Source organism: Pinus tabuliformis, chromosome 2_1 (assembly GCF_031772625.1).
Source record: "Pinus tabuliformis cultivar Carrire ecotype Pingquan chromosome 2_1, CPIR1, whole genome shotgun sequence".
Classification (NCBI taxonomy): domain Eukaryota; kingdom Viridiplantae; phylum Streptophyta; class Pinopsida; order Pinales; family Pinaceae; genus Pinus; species Pinus tabuliformis.
The window spans coordinates 544,581,176-544,601,090 of record NC_142299.1 but is presented as its reverse complement, the minus strand read 5'-3'; the positions used below and the strand labels follow the sequence as shown (position 1 = coordinate 544,601,090).

General features: G+C 31.5%; 1 protein-coding gene across 1 annotated transcript; it reads left to right on the top strand.

The window, feature by feature from the left end:
- The first annotated feature begins 248 nt into the window (after positions 1–248).
- Positions 249–836, top strand: LOC149201448 (abscisic stress-ripening protein 1-like). Its single transcript, XM_089401279.1, has 2 exons — positions 249–561; positions 675–836. Exons 1-2 carry the CDS (start codon positions 403–405, stop codon positions 834–836), a joined length of 321 nt encoding a protein of 106 aa, XP_089257405.1. The 5' UTR covers positions 249–402.
- The last annotated feature ends 19,079 nt before the right edge of the window (positions 837–19,915 follow it).

Sequence of the window (19,915 nt, the reverse complement as noted above, 5' to 3'; positions counted from 1 at the left end):
TGCACGAACGCGTTGTCCACATTCGGTTAACGATGTCAAATTAGCGCACCTCCGATCAAACACACCTGCGTCGTCGGTCTTCTCTATTGGATAAGGAGAGACCATGCAGGCACACCGGCCATTTGGAAACCGCGCACGCGTGAACGCTGTTTCCACACGGTATAGCGTGTTTAATATTCAACTCTGGCTATATATATACCGGACTAATTCCCTACCATTCCTTCATGTAATCTAATCTGCTCAGCAATTTGAGTATTGTAAGCGGGTAAAAGTCATTGTCTGCATTTCCTTACATTGCATCGGGATCTAATTATTCAAATCTGTTTTGATTATTGTAACGGTATATAAGTGGTTTTCGAATTTCCTTTCAAACCGTTGTAATTGAAATCAATTTCGGAAAGGATGTCTGAGAATAAACACCATCACTTCCACCATGACAAGAACCAGAACGCCGACTCGGAGGCCACGCCTTACGAGAAAGCGATGAAGGAGGAGAAGCACCATATGCGAATGGAGCATTTAGGTGAACTGGAAGCAGTCGCTGCTGGAACGTTTGCACTGGTACTATATATATCTCTTATTCTGTAATTTTTAGTAAGTTGACCAACTAAATCAGGTTTATAGAGTTTATCTATACAATTATAGGGTTACTAATTCTCTCATTGGGTATGCAGTACGAGAAACATAAAGCAAAGAAGGATCCAGAGAACGCGCACAGGCACAAGATTGAGGAGGAGATTGCAGCAACAGCTGCAGTGGGATCTGGGGGCTATGCCTTCCACGAGCATCACAAAAAGAAGGCAGCCATAAAGGAAGTAAAAGATCACCATTTCTAGCCACCTGCCCCCCGTACCTATGCTTTAAGACAGTTTTCATTCTTTCGCTGAAAAAGTCATCCGTCATGTTCACACTGGCTTCAGCTTCATTCGTTCATTGTATCTCTTTATGATCCTAATAAGCATTTTAACGTAAATACTTAATAGTATTGTGATGCTGTTATTGTTATCACTATTTGTACGGTGATTCTTAGTCCACCAACACCTCAATTCTAATTCCATACCTCCAAAATTGTCATAGCTTAAAAGAGTGATTTAACATGTAGTCAACCTAATTATACCATTGGGAATGAAAGATACCTCTTAATATCTTCGACTTTGGAAAAATAGTTTTTTTTGTGTATCTAAATGCATTTATAATTAGAAATCGATTGTGTGTTTTATAATTGGCTATACATATATTGATGAAAATTAGATTCCACTATATTCAAAAAAAATTATAAAAAGTACGTACCCTCAAATGCCTAGATGTTCATTCACATTCTCCACTTCTCCATGACAAGTGGATTAGCTATTAGGAATGTGGATTACTGAAATGCCCTCCCATTCTCATTCTCCTCCACTTTTCGAATAAAAAAATCGAAAAAATCGGATGCCCCATTTATGCCCCATCATCAAAGCCCTTAATTCACTAATCTATTTCAACTTCAATTCTTCCTTTAGATGTTTGGTTCTTGGAGTAAGATTTGGGTAGAGAATATTAGGGTTTTTAGCCTTGGTAACTTTAGCATTTACGGCCAGGTTTTGAGAAGAGCTTTTGCTTGGGACTGAGAGTGGTGGAACTTTTGAGAAGAGCTTTTGCTTGGCACTGAGTGTGGTGGAACTTTCGGTTAGATCCAGAGATACCAATGGAACGATTATGGTAACAACAATGAAATGATTCTCGTAAATTTTGGGATTTTGTAACAACAATTGAATGATTTAAGATTGTGCTATTGGTAACGTTTTGTGTAATTCTTCATTAATTTTTTTTTAAATTATCCTATTCTTGGTAACGTTTTGTGTCATTCTTAATTTTTTTTTTTAACAATTGTGCCATTTTTTTAACTTAGGAAAAGATGATTTTCTAGAAATTGTCTCTCCATTCTAATCCATCCCATGGATTTGTTTCATTTTAAATAATGTGTTAGCCTAAGAGCCTCATCTTTTAGAATAATTTGATTTTTGATGTTGCACATAAAATAAGTTGTGAAATATAATTGGGTTGCAAAAGACCCACAATTGGAAATAGGGAATTACATCAACCTCAACATGACTAGAAGCAAGGAATTACATCAACTTATTTGGACATGAATTAATAAAAATAAATAAACCTTCACCACTCATCCAAGAAGCTTGTTTTTTGCCATCACTAAAGTTGAAGACTACAAATATCAAGATGCGTACAATGTAGCTAGCAATAAATGAAGAATTGGAGCCCTTGCCTTTGTAATCATATTCCATAACTAATTACTTAGTTGATAATCGTATGTGGTTACTTGATTGACTATATTCTTAATAAGAAATAACTAATGTTGAAGCTTGCTTATGGATTTAACATGGGTTGTCGAATTGATTGAAAATATTCTTGATATGTAATAATTAATGTTGAAACTTACTTCTAGATTTAACATGGGTTGTTGAATTTCACTATTGCAGCTTCTTTTTTCCTAAATTTAATTTCTTTATTTTTTTTCCTTTCAAAAATCAATACACACTTAAATCTCGAAAAAAACTTGCTAAGGAAACACAATTTATAAAGATTTGGATTTCAATACAAATAAGTATAATTTATAAACATATAAATTTTAATATGTTTGATAAATTTATATTTAGAAAAATTAATAATTATAATATATATATATATATATATATTTTGATGTTGGGAAATTTTAATTTAAATAATATATATAATTTAAATATATTATAAAAAATTAAATTATTTATCTTTTAATATTAAAAATTCTAAAATTCAATAACATTTCCTTTGAAGGTTATATATAAGTGTTATGTTTTGATAGCTAATTACATTATAAGCAGTTGTTTGTGCTAACCTAGAAGTACTTGAGTAACTCGCACGTTCTAAGCTTTATTTTTACTTTATTTCACCAATTTGCTTCCATCTTTTGTCTCTTTGACTCTTCTGCGTTCTTCCATAGTTGTATTCAACCTTTTTTATTCCAACTTTGCCTTATCAAACGTATTGGATTCCCATCTTCCTCTAGTAAGGTTAGTGGTTAGGCATGGGCACGGATAAACGCAATAAAAATCATTAAATATGGTTCTTTGATGGCCTCATGCGGTTTCGTTGTTGAAGAAACACGGAGAAATTCTACCATTAGGGTTTTCCTTGCATAAAGGTTTTAAGCGGTTAAATGTGGTTATTTGGGGGCTCCCTTATGCGGTTTGTTGTTGATAAAAGTGAAAGTAATCATGAGGGTTTTCTTCCATCAAGGTTTAGGTTTTAGCAGGTTTTAGCTGTTAAATGGTGAAATATTAAGATTTTATTTGATTGATTATTTATTTTAAAGTTAAAATAATTGTTAATATTAAAATAAAGTTGATATTATATTATTGTTGTATTATTAATTTTTATTTTAATATTACAGAATTATTTTTAATATTTAGTTTTATTATTAATAATTTTATTGATATTGATGTTAATAATATTATTGTCTATGGATTTTGGATAGATGGTGATTGGGCGCTATGTTAAGGCACTTTTTGATGTGAAGTTAATACTTTAATTCCCTACTTCCATTAGGATGATATATCAGACATGATGAAGATGTAGTCCTCCCAAGTTTAAAAAAAAATGTTAATACTATTATTAATAATAATATTTGTAACTCCTTGATTGGGATGCTATTTTGATTTATGATTAATTGTTAGGTCTTGCCAGACAACAATCAAGCCTGTAATAAACAAAGTGTCGAGGTTGCAATCATGCACCGCACAATTCCTCCAAGTGAGATATGTCTCAATTAATTTAGGTTCTGTGGAACATTGCCCTCGAAATCATCTTGATTCCTCACGATAGGTCTTAAATTGGATCTCATGTTTTGGTTAATGTGTATGTCTCAGTCCCTTTATTTACTCCTCCATTCCATCTTCCAGGAGGTAGGTGTTGACAAAAGCAACAAAAACATTGTTTTCTCTTCCAAAAATATCAGAAGCCAATGCTCTTGGTTCAATGACTCTCATATATGAAATATGGTTAGAGAAAGGGCTAGAGAGAGACGTGAAGGCCGAGGATGAGGGAATTCACCCCACTCTGCCTAGCACGATGAAAATGTAGAATTGTTTGACCCCGATATACTAGCCTACATATCCATCATGGTGGCTGCGATGGAGGCTGAGTGTAGGTGTTTAGGTGATGGTCATTGCGAAGTTCAAATTTTTTTAGTGCACCATATTTGGAGATTGGAGGGCGCGAGGGAAAAGTAGAACGAAGGATGGCATAGGTGGCTATTCAATTCAACAATACCCATTTGGCGCTATCCAATCAACCCAGGGCCATACGCATTCATTTACCTCATGTTCCTCTAACTTTGGCAAACACTAACTCCATTGAAATCTCTGTTGATTTAATTCCACACACCAACCTAGCTCCCCTCCTCTCCCTTCTCCTCTAGTGGCAAAAGTGAAAGAAAAGGCATTGTTGTCCAAGGATCATTTCCCAGCGAAAAACCTCAATAAAAGGCTAATAATTAGCTGAAGTCTCCCACAAGTGTATACCACAACACTGAAGCAGAACCCTTTGAGGAAGAAACCATTTCCTATTGCTACTTTATCATCGAAGAAAATGGATAAAAAGGTACACCTAGAAATGTTGCAGTAGGAGGAGAAGACCACAACAAAGCACAAAAGCGTCAAACAGTTCCAGAGGGAAGCAAACACATTGACGAGGTCTCCCAATATGCTTTATTTGACAAAGTGTTTCTTTAGATTATTATGTTCTTTAAGTTTCTATGGTCACACTAGTAGGTATCCTTTTTGCATGGTCTTTGTTTAGTTTTATTTGTCCTATCTACATTTTTGTATGGTCCATGATTTCCAATCATATATTTGCTCATACTAAAAGACCAACTAGTTTCCCTTTCACAGGAGTTGATCCATCCCTATCTCTTCTCAATCCAGAATTAGCACTTTGCATACTTGTCCTCATCTCAACTATACTTTTATAGTTTTTCTCACAATGTACTCTATGTAAAATATTTTTGGTAATATAATGTTTCCTACTTGCCTACAAAAAAAATAACAATATTGTTAAAAATATAATATTAATAAAAACACTTTTAATAATACCATTAATAATATTAATCAATTTATCATGTTACATTAATAAATCAAATATATGATTAAAAAATTTCACAATATTAACAACATTAATAATTCACTTATTGAGCTCAGAGGCTCATTCTACAACCCAGTGTGAAGGCGATGTGTAACTATGTCGACGTGTGTTCCTTTGTAAATGAAAATAAAATATTCTCTAAATATAAAAACAAGATCAACTATAATAAAAGAGTAAGAATTATATGCTATGTGTGTTTAATTAGTTGTCCATATGAACGAATATAATTTCATGTGAATTAATTAGAATTAAAAAAAATGTGTGAGTAAGATGCTTAAACCTTACACTTTTTAAAAATATTTTAACGCATGATTTAAAAAAAAAAACTATTTGAAGATCTACATTAACTCATTTTTGTTGATATCAACTTTATATATCCCTATATATAGAAAATAGTGTTAAAATAAATTATTTGAATGTTGTATATAACAAAGTATCCAATGTGGTTTATGAATAAAATATTTTAATATGAAATAGAAATATATTAATAACCAAAAAAACCATTTTAATGTGGCCTAATAAAATCACTCAATGCACATGTTATGTTTAAAATATTTTATATATTGTTTTAAAAAATAATGAATATCATATAAACTTATTGAAAAATATAAGTTTGTTTTGGTTAAAACATTTGAAGTGGTCTATGCATTTTAAAGTTTAACACTTTTTCAGGTATATGTTTGTTTGTCAGAATCTAACAAAGAAAATAATGTAATCTCTATAGCATTAAAAAATAAAATTTAAACAATGAAAACTTACACATTATTTTTTGCACTCTAAACTGAGTTTTCATGTGAAAAATTTTATCCCTCGAAGCTCATATTAGATCCCCACTTAAGATGGATCTATGCCGGTTTTATTATAATAAAGTTTTGTTAATGTTAAGAATAACATTAGAATTATTATTTGTATTGATGTTATTAATAACATTTAATAATGACATTAATATTACCAATAATAAAATTATTATTAGCATTAACAATGATACATTAATTATAACATAAATACACTATTGATATGATTGATGTAATAATATTATTATATGTAACCATTCATGCTATTATTACATTTAATAATTCATTTTACTTTAATGTAATAATGATTTTATGCTATTATAATGTTGTTAATGTTATTAAATATATTAGTGGTATTATTAATATTGTTATTATTAATAACATTTAGGTCATAGTGTTAACATTAATAATAATAATGTTGATGATGATATTGTTATCAATACATATGAGTAATGAGGAAGGAAATTAATACTAACAAGCCATCATCATTATCACTAATATTAATAATAAGATTAACAATGTTCTATTATTAATATTAATTTTTTAATTATAACTCACACATATACACTTAATATTTTTAATATAATAATATTTATGTAAGGGTAATATTGTTATTATTAATGCTAATATTAGTAACAATAATAATGTTAATATAAATAAACTTAAAAGTGTTATATTTCCTTAATACCCAATAAATTTATTTGTAATTTTCCAAGTGCAAAAATCTAGAAATATAAACAACAAATGTTCTAGAAACTTAAACCACAAATGCACTGAGTTTTCTAATATGCACAACAAAAGATAAATTAGAAGACAAACACGTCAATACATAAAAACACAAGATATACCTAGGACACCCCAACTCCGGGAAAACTGCAACGTTGTGTGTATTCTATTATTCTATTCTTCAGCAAAGATTTTTCATCTAAGAATTACAAGGGAAAAATTCCTAGTTTACCACAAGTAAAATACTCATCCACTCTTTAGCTAAATCGATTCCCTTCATGGCTATTGGATCTACAAAGTTCCTGCACAAACCAACAATTTGATCCACACATGCAGGCACACTTTCTCTCTCCTCCATGAACGTGTGAATGGACCGTTGCACTTAGCTGTAGATGCTCGAATCTCACTCGATTTATTCTTTACAAATGTTTAGGTCTACCATCTACCAAAACCCTCACTCTTCCTTCGCTTCTCTTTCACACCTACTTGTGCTCAACTAAATTGCCACCTACTCCCATGCACCTATGCCGCAGCACTCTAATATCACTTCCTGAGTCATGCCCTCATTTTCTAGTAAATGTTGTGGTTGTATCAAAATTAAAAGCTCTACAAAGGTTGCTATGTGGTCCTCCTTGTACCCTTTCTTTCTCTTAGTGAATTTAGTAGTGTAATGCTCAAACTGGTTGCACGAGAAATACTTGATCTTTTTGTGATATTTATTCTTATTCTCTCCATTGGAACCCAACTCCCCACCAACATTAGTCTTTTTATCCTTATACTTGGTCCCTTTCCGGCCTAAAGTGAAAATTTCTTGATCTTCCTTCCATTTAACATGATATACAACTAGATTTTATCTATGAATCTCCCCTTGGAAATAGGTAACCCACAAATTCTTCCAATCTAGAAAGTTTTCTCAAGCACATATCCCAAATGTGAAGGCTTGCCATGATTTGGTGAAACAAAAAAAAAAACAAAATTTACTAGTTCCCTTTCTTGAACTGTCTCACACCCATTAGACAACTTTTCCCTTACTTTGGGAAACTTGGTAAGTCAAGAAACCACTTAATATGACTTAGACATTTTGATTCTCCTGAGCTTGTCACTCAGTACCAACTTTCTAGCCTCTCTCGAACCTTTATAAAGAATTATTATTGTAGTCCACATTTATTTGGATTTCTTATTCCCAATTAGGTGAGGAATAATGTGGTCTTTGACTCCTTCGAGGATAGTCCTTTCTTCCTCAGCATCAATTTTATTATGCTGAGCCAACTACTGAGGATCTATTGGTGTGGTTGGATATTATCAACAAAATGCCAAGCCCCTTATTCATGCAACACCACTTCTATCCTTTCATTCCATAAATCAAAGTTAGATGCGTCATTAAATTGGTCTTCAAATATGAAACCCTCATATGCCATACTGCCAAATTGCATGGTTAAATACAAATCACACTACTAGATTCAATGCACACTACTCAAAACCCTAACAAGTAAATCGATATGATAACTTTCTTCCTCTAAATCGCATAATTTTATCTTGAAGATAAAATATGTTCATGTTCCTGAATCAAAATCTAAGCTCTCATACCATGTTAGATTTCCTTAAAACTCGATGAACTGATTTGTAATTTTCTAGAGGAAAAAACCAAGAGATATAAACTACTGATATTATGGAAACTTAAATCACAAACACACTGAGTTTTCTAACATGCATAATGGAAGATAAATCATAAGACAAATGTGACAACACATAACACAAGATATACCCAAGAAACTCCAACTATCGGGAGAACCTGCAACGTTTTGTGTATTTTATTATTCTTGTACAATAAAATTGTTTCTTTAGATAATTACAACAAGGGAAAAATTTCCAGTATGTCACAAGTGAAATACTCATCCACTCTCTAGCTAAATTGATTCCCTTCCTATGCACTAGATCTGAGAAATTCCTGCACAAACCAACAATTCGACCAACCTTATTCATTTCTCTTGGAAAGAAATAAAAGCATCATTTTCAACCATATTCAATCATAGGCATTATATTCAACATTCCAAAGTCAACAAGAGAATAGATATTAATATAGTCATTAAAGTTAATATATATAAACTAAATAACGATTTGTATTTATGTGATTATAGATAATTGAAAACAATTCTAGACCTCCAAAAGTGTTTTTCCAGCCATGGCATTGGGAATAATTCCCTCGAGCTACTGGTCATAGCTTAAATGAGTGATTTAACAAAGTAGTTGAGCTAGTCTTCGATATTGTATTTAAATTTTTTACACCACGACAATGGAGTGTTTGTGGGCTTTGCATCTTTAGTTTACATATGTACTATATAAGGTCGCATATGTGTAATTACAATTGATTGGAATTTCAAGATAAGGCGTAATTAGACTCGTATTTTTCAAATTGTCATTTTATCATTTAATGTGTATTGAAAATCAATGTACCATAAAATTTCTAGCTTTGATTGTGTGTTAATATTTTTTGTTAATTTTATTTAAATTTTGGTAAATAATTATATGAAAATGTAATTTTTAATAATTAAAGAGAATTTTTCGGAAAAAATGTAAAATATAAAAGTTAATTATTTAAGTTTTAAAAATCACAACTTTATCTATTATTATATAACAACATTCTAATAATTTTCAAAATTTCTTCTCTATTTAATTATTTATTATAAGAAAAATAAATAAAGATAGACCCTCTATTGGAAATTCGCACATTAATCCTTTTCATAATTATATATTCCAATTATATGATTGGTATTGAAAGATGTTTACATATTCTCGTAATGTCCTATAGATGGATTGAGGGATTTTCAAAAAATAACTTCCTTGTATATTTAAATATTATGCTTAAGCAATGTTTAAATTAAAAATTAACTAAGCATAATGTAGATTAATGAAAATTAGATTTACATACATTGAAAAAATACCTTGTGAAAGGTACATATCTTTGTAACCTGAGTTTGGAAAAGGTGCACATGGTTATGAAATGCTTGGCCATTTATCAAATTCCTATAAGTTCATGCACATTCCTCATTTCCCCATGGTAGTTGATTCACACACTTCACTGTAGTGTGTAGTAGAGTAACTACCTAGCGTTCCACCTTTGTTAGTCTCCTTGATGAAAGAAAATATTTTCTTTATTCATCCACCATAATGTTTTGTTGCATCTATGTATTTAAGATGGTAATTTTTTAATAAAGAGTATTGTTTACTATACTATATTTTTATAAAGACTTACCATGATTAAAATTAATGAGAATTATGAAACACCTATTCTCATTTACCTCTACTTGTCCTAGCGTCATGGTTAGTAGTGTGGTTCCTGGACTTCCAAAGCACACTCATATTAGCATTCTGATCCATTGGGGGCATAAAAAAATCCAAAAAAATTTGAAAACACATTCATGCCCCTTCATCGAATCCCTGAATCCATTACTTTGTTTCAAATTCAATTCCTCTTTCACATATTCGGGTTCTTGGAGGATGATTTTATATTTGAGTGGAGAACATTAAGGTTTCTAACATTGGAAACTCTAGTATTTATGGCTAGGGCTTGAGAAGTGGAGCAGTTCGTTAACTTCTCCTTGGGACTAAGAAATTAAACTCCTCATTTACACTGAGTGGTGAAGCGCCAATGCTAGGATGTAGTGAAAACAAGGGAATGATTTTGGTAAATTTTGGGATTCTGTCACAACAATGTAATGATTTCAGATTCTTCTATTAGTAAGTTTTTTTGTCATTCTTTTATTAAATTCTCGTTAACAATTGTGCCCTTCTTTTAACATAGGCAAGGGTCTTTTCTATAAATTATCTCTCCATTCTAATCCATACTATGGATTTGTTTCATTTTATATAATGTCTTACATCGGAGATGTGAGAATTAGATTCTATAATAATTTGATTTTTGTGGTTCCAAATAATATGTATTATGAAATCTCTCATGATTGGAAGCAAGGAATTGCATCAACGTCTTTGGACGTGAATGAAAGCAAGGAATTAGATCAACTTATTTGGAAATGACAATAAGTATAATCAGTACACCAAAGTATCTCACAGAGCACTTATCACTTAATGAAAAAAATAAAACCAAACATCAATGTTTTTGGCTCATCCAAAAATCATGCCTTTTGACATCACCAAAGTTCATGACTTCATATACCAAGATGAATACAACTTAGCGAGCAATACATGTAGAATTTGTTCACGATAATCATCTTGGAGTTCATCCCTTTGTAACCATATTATATAACTAAATTTATAATTGTATTTTGTTACTTGATCGACTATATTCTTGAACCTTCCATGTGTATTTAAACATTGGCTGTTGAATTTCTCCATTACAACCTCTTTTTTCATAAATTGAATTTATCCACTCTCTCAACCATGTTAAGCAATTTAACAATGTATCTATCCATGAGAAAACATATAGCTTATTCTTTTTTCATGTGAAACATATATTTATTTCCAAAGGAAATTGACTAAATATTGCATGGAATATAAACACATTTATTTTCCAAGAGTTCAAAAACATAGCATTTATTGTTTCATGCATGAACAGAAACACTTTCCACTTACCAGAATATCTAGCCCAATAACTATACATAATCTTCACCCGAAAGAAAACTAATACCATAGCTAATCCCTTTAGTGGTGCAAATGCAAATTATTCTTCCCAAAATAAGGCTAATACAATCAATATTATGTGATTGCTACTTCCATTTCGCCAAAATTCCAATACCAAAACTATATTTTTCCATGCAGGAAAGTGTATATGTTTCTCTAAAGATTCATCCAAAAGAATATTAACACAATAAATAATATGTTTACCAGTTTCAAGGATATAATTCCAAAATATATACAAGGACATGTTTTTATTTTCTCTTCTTTTTTAAGAGTTCAAACACAAAAAAAAAATTCATTGCATATATATATATATATATATATATATATATATATATATATATATATATATATATATATATATATATATATATATATATACATTTTCCAAGGATTATTATTTTTCCAAAAGTTAGCTAACTCACTAGCTATTATGCATGCAATACAAAATGTTTTCCTATCGTTTCACACATCAGACAAATTTGTCATATTTCATCAAGAAATAACATGAATAACAAGTCATTCTCAAATAACACAACACATGGTATTTTATGCAAAGGCTTTATGTCAACTCTCTCTCAAAAAAGTTACTCACATATTCATCTCCAGTAGATCAAATATACTAGGTATTATTCATATGCACAATTGGAAATGAAGTTTTGAAAACCAAACACAGTTTTTGCTGGCAATGGGTGCATTAGAAAAACCCTCTCTAATATTTTACACAGGTTTCATGGTTAGGAATATTCGAATGAATCTTTGAAGGCCATTTTTCCAGATGTAAATATTACATCATTTTTCTATTTTTCCCATAGACTTTTGACACCGTTTTCTAGAGGTTGGAAATGAATTTTCAAATATGAAATAGGTGTCTCGCAAGAAAGGTCTCATTTACAAAAACATCTTTTGGTTTTTACACACCTATCAAAATTTGGGATATACAAAGACATATTTCAACCCTATTTTCTAATAAACCATGCAATTCACACTATTATTTATCCATTAAAATATTTTAAGAGCTCAATGCACATGAAATATTTTAAGAATTGAATGATAAAAACACTTACTCCTACATGCATGGAAGTCCATGGATGTTTTCCCAAGAAAATAATCTCGACTCTTTTTCATATGAATTTTTTTCAAGCAAATAAATTTGATTCTTATTTCTTCATGCACCATATGCAAATAGAGTAATGTTCAAATAACATAGTTACTTCTCTTTTATTGCATGCTTGGAATCCCATTATAAGAATTGAATGATAAAAACACTTACTCCTACATGCATGGAATTCCATGGATGTTTTCCCAAGAAATAATCTCGACTCTTTATCATATGATTTTTTTTCAAGTAAATAAATTTGATTCTTATTTCTTCATGCACCATATGAAAACACAGTAATTTTTACATAACATAGTTACTTGTCTTTTAATGCATGCTTTGAATCCATCCTTATTCTCTCTTGGCTTCATTCTACATTTATTATGTCATTAGTTCTCATATTTTCCCATAGGCTTACAATAAGTAGAATTGAGAAAATGCAATAGCTTTTCTAAATTCTAAAATAATTCCATAGATCACCAATAAATCACTCCATAAATCCGATTTTTCGTAAATACTAAAATCACTCCATAAATTATCCATAAATCATATGTTTTCTAAATTCTAAGATCACTAAACAAATCATACATAAATATCCCATGCTTTCCTTTTGAAGGTAGATTTGTTTTTTCCTTATGAACAAAATATCACTTATCCATAGTTTTTATAAAACTATTACTCTCTATATCTAAAACTCATAAAATATACCAAATTGAAAATATAATCTATTTAGATAGAAGAATATAAATTATTCGAAACAAAATAATTAAGAATAAATTCTTGTAGCATTCTTATAGTAATGGATTACAAGAATATTCTTCATGTAATATAAATATAATAATGTTTAATGTTTAATTATTCAACAACCCTCATTTTACGAGAGTTTTTACTTTGACATACCCTAGTAGATGGTTTTACCTGATGTATATATGTAATAAATGAAATAGAGCCAAACATTTGGATTAATTATTGTAAATATTTTGTTAATAAAAGAAATTATTATTTGAGGAAATTATGCACTCAAGAGAGACACTCCAGATAAGATTGTCAATTCTTCATGATTAGAATCTTTAAAGATTCTAGATAATATTAAGCATGGGAGGTAAATTCCCTTAGAAACAGCTTAGTTGGTGAAAAATTCTAAGACTGGTTTCCTTTAAAGTATCATGGGTGATAAAGGTCGCCTTTAAAAGCAAACGCCTAGGAAAGACAACATTAAATCTTACGAAAGAGGGACGCCTCAGAATTGGAAACATTATCATGAAGAAGGGAATAAATAACCATTGAGGAGATTAACAAGAGGTTTTATATTCTAGGAGAACCATCAAGCTCGGGGGAGAACTGGAGGTAGTTCGTGGTTGGGAGGATGATGTCTCCTATTGCAAGTTTCTAATTTGGTTTATTATGATTTTAGATATAAATTAAGTGTTGTATATTACTATGTTGCATATAATTATATATTAATATTTTTAGTTTCAAATGTTGATGATGGATTGAAATTTACTTGTTGTAGATTAACATTTTGTTGTAGATTAACATTTTGTGAATGAATATATGTTAAAGAATGTAGATCGATATGTTGGTTATTGATTCAAACAAAATACTTTAGATTAAAATGCTGTTGTGATCGTACATTAAGTACTGTAGAACAATGCCACTTCCGCGCCATCACCTCATCTAATCTAATATGCTCAACAATCTAAGTATTACATGACGTTAAAAGTCGATATTTGCATTCGCTACCATCTCATTGCATTATAATTCAATTTTGGTTTCTTTATTTTTAAAGGTATAAAAATGATTTTTGGACTTCCTTTAAATTCATTGTAATTGAAATTTTGGAAAGGATGTAAACACGAGCTCAGTCATCACTTCGACCATCCAAGAAGCAAAAGTGTACTTTAGAGGCGACAATATACGAGAAGGCAATGGAAGAGGAGAAGTATCATAAGTGAATTGAGCATTTAGGGGAATTGGGAGGATTTGATGCCAAAATGTTTCCACTGGTGTCCCTTATTCTTTAATATTAAATTTAATGGTGATGAGGTCAAACTTTTTCTAAAATTTAAAATGTATGAATTGATCTGTAAAATTTGAATTCTCATAATTTTCACAGAGTTGATAAACAAGGGCAACCAAAAAAATATATTTATTAGAAATATAACCCTATAACTACTATTATTGCAGTACTAGTTATGTCATTTTGTATGCAGTAGAAGAAATATAGAGAAAAGAAGGATACAGAGAACTACTATTATTGCAGTACTAGTTATGTCATTTTGTATGCAGTAGAAGAAATATAGAGAAAAGAAGGATACAGAGAATTCCCATAGGCACAAGATTGAAGATGAGATTAGCTGGGGGTTTCACCTTCCATGAGAATCAAAAAACAAGGAAACTCGGAAAGAAGTAAAAGATCTTGACGTGTGACCAATAACTATTCTTTCTAAATAGTTTTCCTTCTTTCACCAAAAACGTCATCGATCCTCTTGATATTGCATTCAAATTTATTTGTTTGTTGTATCACTTTATCTTGCTCATAAGCATTTTGATGTGAATATTTAATAATATTGCGTTGTTTTTAGTAATCTTTGTATTGAGCATCTTGATTTCACTAGCACCTTGTAAAAGTTTAGAATATTTGGATTTAAAATGTAAACTATGGATAAGCTAAATAACATATCAAAATTATGTTTTTGTTCATTGCATGGGAATAATCACATAGTTTAAATGAGTAATTTATCATATTAATTAAGGACATATGTGTGTATATTTTGGAATAAGGTTTCTAGAATTTCAATTTGATTATCAATAATTATTAACAATTTAATTTAATTAGAAATAATTATTAAGTGAATGTTAGAGGCTTAATCTCAATTGAATATTTTAAAATATTTTTAGTGATATCAATAAATCAAAAGTTTAGATTTATCTTCAATGTATTTATTTGATTTTTTGTTATTTTAATTAAATTAATTAATTAGAAAAAAAAATATGAACAAATGCCACATAGTTTATTAAGTATGTCCTATTCATAAGCCATCTTCTTTTAACAAAGCCTATTTATATATTAAGAATCTCCATAGTGAAGTGACACTGTGAATATGGATGAGAAGAATGGTGTGACATGGTTTTTTAAATGTATATATTTGGATGTCTTAAATAGAGGCCCAAGTGCTCCAACTCTCTACATTGTTCATCAATGATAAAATCAATAATGCTTTTAAATATGTCAAATAATGTAAAGGGTAAAATTAAGATGAAGAGGGTAGTGGATTCCTTACCGAATTTTGGATCTTTCTAGCAATGTTAAGTCCATATATTACGGTTTTCAATGTTAATAGATAAATGGAGAGAGGGAAAAAGCATAGAAAAATGAAAAAAAAACTATGCTGAGGGGAATCGTGAGAACAAAATATTGAAGAAAAAACATTCATAGAGAATTGCACCTCCTGTATGAAGTGAAGAGGATGGTTTCCTCAAAATTCTTCACCGTCAATGACCACCAACCAGAAGACAAGTGTTTCTGGTACACTATGTCATATACATAGGGACAATCGATTACATTGTCATGAGTGACAGAGGGAGAGATGAGTCGGGTTAGTAAAATGCTCAGCTTTGATAAAGTGGTCAGAGCTAACGAGCGAGAATGAACAAGGAGTTACTGAGGGCGGAATATGAGCATAGAATTTGTGTTGTGATGCTATCACACAAAAATCACTTTAAATGATTAAAGCTATTGTTAATGGGCTTACATTTTGTGTGTTAAATAAATAATATCAATTTAGGAGATAATTAGCTTAGCTTATCCCTTGATCATCCTTTGAAGCACATCCTAAGAGCATAGAAGCTCATATTGGAACTCATATCCCGTAACAACCTTTTATATAAGGCATGTTTTGTGTTTTGCAATTTTATTTCTTACTCATGATCTATTGAAACTTCATCTAGGACCAAAAGACTTTATGTTCTTCCCATAGTAATTTCTAAGGCCTTGAGAGCAATCACCAGTATGCAATTATATGAGCAATAATATTTCACTTAAAATATGAATATCCCTTTTAAAAATCCTATGAGATAACTCAAGACTATACTAATGACTTATAAGTCTTAGAAACTTCAGCTCAAGTTTAATTCCCAAATTTTCCTCTTTTTACCATAGTTAAAATCCCCAATCCTCAAAACTTATCCCTCTAATGAAAAACCTCTTTTGAAAAAACTCATATTATTATTAGAGATTAAATATCTTATTGAAAAAATTATATAAAATTTAACTGGTGTATCCCTTTTATGAAAAACTCTTAAAAAAAACCATAGAGATTAAATATCCTACTAAAAAAATTATATATAAATTTAACTAAATATCGTACTAAAAAATTATATATAAAATTAACATTATTACCATAATTTATACGTTATCTTTTACTATTTCAAATATAAAGAATTTTTTTAATTAAAACGCGTAACATAAATTCTTAAACACCTTTTGAAGGAAACTACTTGTATATTGGAATGTGCATACTTTACCTAAAAAGCTTTATGTTGTGTACCATGGACCAGTTATTCTAATTCTGATTCAGTTAACTCGCGGTTATGCATGACGTTAATAAAATCAATGTGACGCCCCGCGTAGACCTGTTATAAGCGTGATTTAAATTTATTAATTATTAATATTCGTTACTTCACAATGTCACATTACTCCATGCAATTAAACGTACCTTCCTCGTCATCATTCACTTTCTGATAAGCACAGGCTATGTGGTGGCCGCAGCCACTCCGGAAACTGCACGAACGCGTTGTCCATTCGGTTAACGATGTCAAATTAGCGCACCTCCGATCAAACACACCTTCCTCGTCGGTCTTCTCTATTGGATAAGGACAGAAGGCCATTTGGAAACCGCGCACGCGTGAACGCTGTTTCCACACGGTATAGCATGTTTAATATTCAACCCTGGCTATATATATACCGGACTAATTCCCTACCATTCATTCATGTAATCTAATCTGCTCAGCAATTTGAGTATTGTAAGCGGGTAAAAGTCATTGTCGGCATTTCCTTACATTGCATTGGGATCTAATTATTCATATCTGTTTTGATTATTGTAAGGGTATATAAGTGGTTTCGAATTTCCTTTCTGAGAGTAAACACCATCACTTCCACCATCACAAGAACCAGAACGCCGACTCGGAGGCGACGCCGTACGAGAAAGCGATGAAGGAGGAGAAGCACCATAAGCGAATGGAGCATTTAGGTGAACTGGGAGCAGTCGCTGCTGGAACGTTTGCACTGGTACTATATATATATATATATATCTTATTCTGTAATTTTTAGTAAGTGGATAAACTAAATCAGGTTTGTAGAGTTTACCTATACAATTATAGCATTACTAATTCTCTCATTGGGTATGCAGTACGAGAAACATAAAGCAAAGAAGGATCCAGAGAACGCGCACAGGCACAAGATTGAGGAGGAGATTGCAGCAACAGCTGCAGTGGGAGCTGGGGGCTATGCCTTCCACGAGCATCACAAAAAGAAGGCAGCCAAAAAGGAAGTAAAAGATCACCATTTCTAGCCACCCGCGCCCCGTACCTATGCTTTAAAACAGTTTTCATTCTTTCGCTTAAAAAGTCATCCGTCATATTGACACTGGCTTCAGCTTCATTCGTTCATTGTATCTCTTTATGATCCTAATAAGCATTTTAACGTTAACAACCATTTTAACGTAAATACTTAATAGTATTGTGATGCTGTTAATAGTATTGTGATGTTGTTATTAGTCTCTGCCTCCGGCATAGCAGGGACTATAGTGTTCGATCGAACGTTTGACTGCTATTAATTCATGAGTTGACTGGATTTTTTTGAGGTTTCTTGTATTTTAATCAAAGTTGATTGCTAACAATTTGTAATAACAATTTTGTAATAACTTTGGCTAGACAATTTTAACCAAACTTTTGAATTTAGCCTCTTATTGCAGGCTTCACGTACCCCAATGTTGTTTTTAGCGAGGGGAAGCTATTTTATCCTAAGTTTTTAACTGGCGGTTGTTATGTTTTTCTTCTCCATGTACCGTAAGATATCCAAAGTTCCATTATAATTATATCCAGCTCTTGCATGTGTGCCATCTGCCATGGTGCATCTTCCATCGTTAACCATATGTTCGCCATGGTTGCACACATCTGCCATGGTGCATCTTCCATCGTTCACCATATGTTCGCCATGGTTTTTCACGCACCATTTTTCATGAAAACTGTCCATAAGGCTCAAAGGAGAAACGTTCAAGATACGGAACCCTACCTCTACTAAAGGGAAAAACAATCCAGAGGCGCAAAGCTGCAATCTTGCAGAAAAACTGGCTAGAGGCGCAAACCTACATTCTTGTAGAAAGCAATATATGTAAGAAATGTAAGAAATATATGTAATAGCTGCCACAAAATATATGGAAAAACGGTTGCAATTTTGCAAAACAAAATAGCTACATGAAGCTGCCACAAAAAAAAAAGTAAAGGTTAGATAGAAGCTACAATTTTACAGAAAAAAGAGCTAGAATTTTTGGGTAATTTGACAAATTTGAGAATTTCATTTTAAGTAAATGTTATACTTCTACCTAAAACTGTATTTTCTACAATAATATTGAATTTTCATGAAAATTTGATCTAGAGATTTCTAAATTTGAGATTAGATATTTTGCTCATATTTGCAGTTTGATAAACTTTCTAGGAATCCAATAACATTAAAAGCAACCCTATTTTTAGATGTCTTCAGTTCATACTTGCAGGAAAAAGTTGAAACTTGTAGAAAATAATCACAAATTAATGATGGGGAGATGGAATTGCATTTAGTTATGGTTTTAAAAATTTTCCTTACCTTGGAGGCATCCCTTCTAGTTGCTGTAGCACTTCAAGGGATTGAAGACCACATATATAGCCATCGCATTCCCCCATTCTTTTTCCTTGCGCTGCTCTCTACAATAACAAGAAAGCCATGGCAACCATCAACACGGTAGCAACCGACGCCATAATCAAGCCGGTCATGCAATTGTTGAAGGATGTTATTGTAATGAATAATAGCTATCAGATTCTTCAAACTGGCTTGAGATGTATGGAAAGCCTTCTGCAAGATATCAGAGTCTTCATCTGAAATCAATAGAAAGAGCCTCCAGAGATGAAGATTTGGTTGCAATTTCTGCAAAATTCGCTTACAGAGGCAGAAAGCCTAATCCATCCGTGAGGACGATGCCAAAGGTGTCTCGACTGTGTCGTGTGCAAGCCAACGAGACTGTCCAAACAAATAGGAGCATGTAAAGCATTTTTTAATCATATTTTGCAACGTAGGACCACCCTTGTTTTTCAAGCAAGGCCATCATCACCCATCTGGTCGGCCAGGTCATCAAACTGTTCGAAGGGGTTATTAACAAGGAGGATAACAGTTAGATTATTAAAAATGACTTGAGGCATATGGAGAGGCTTCTACATGATATTACCACCTTGT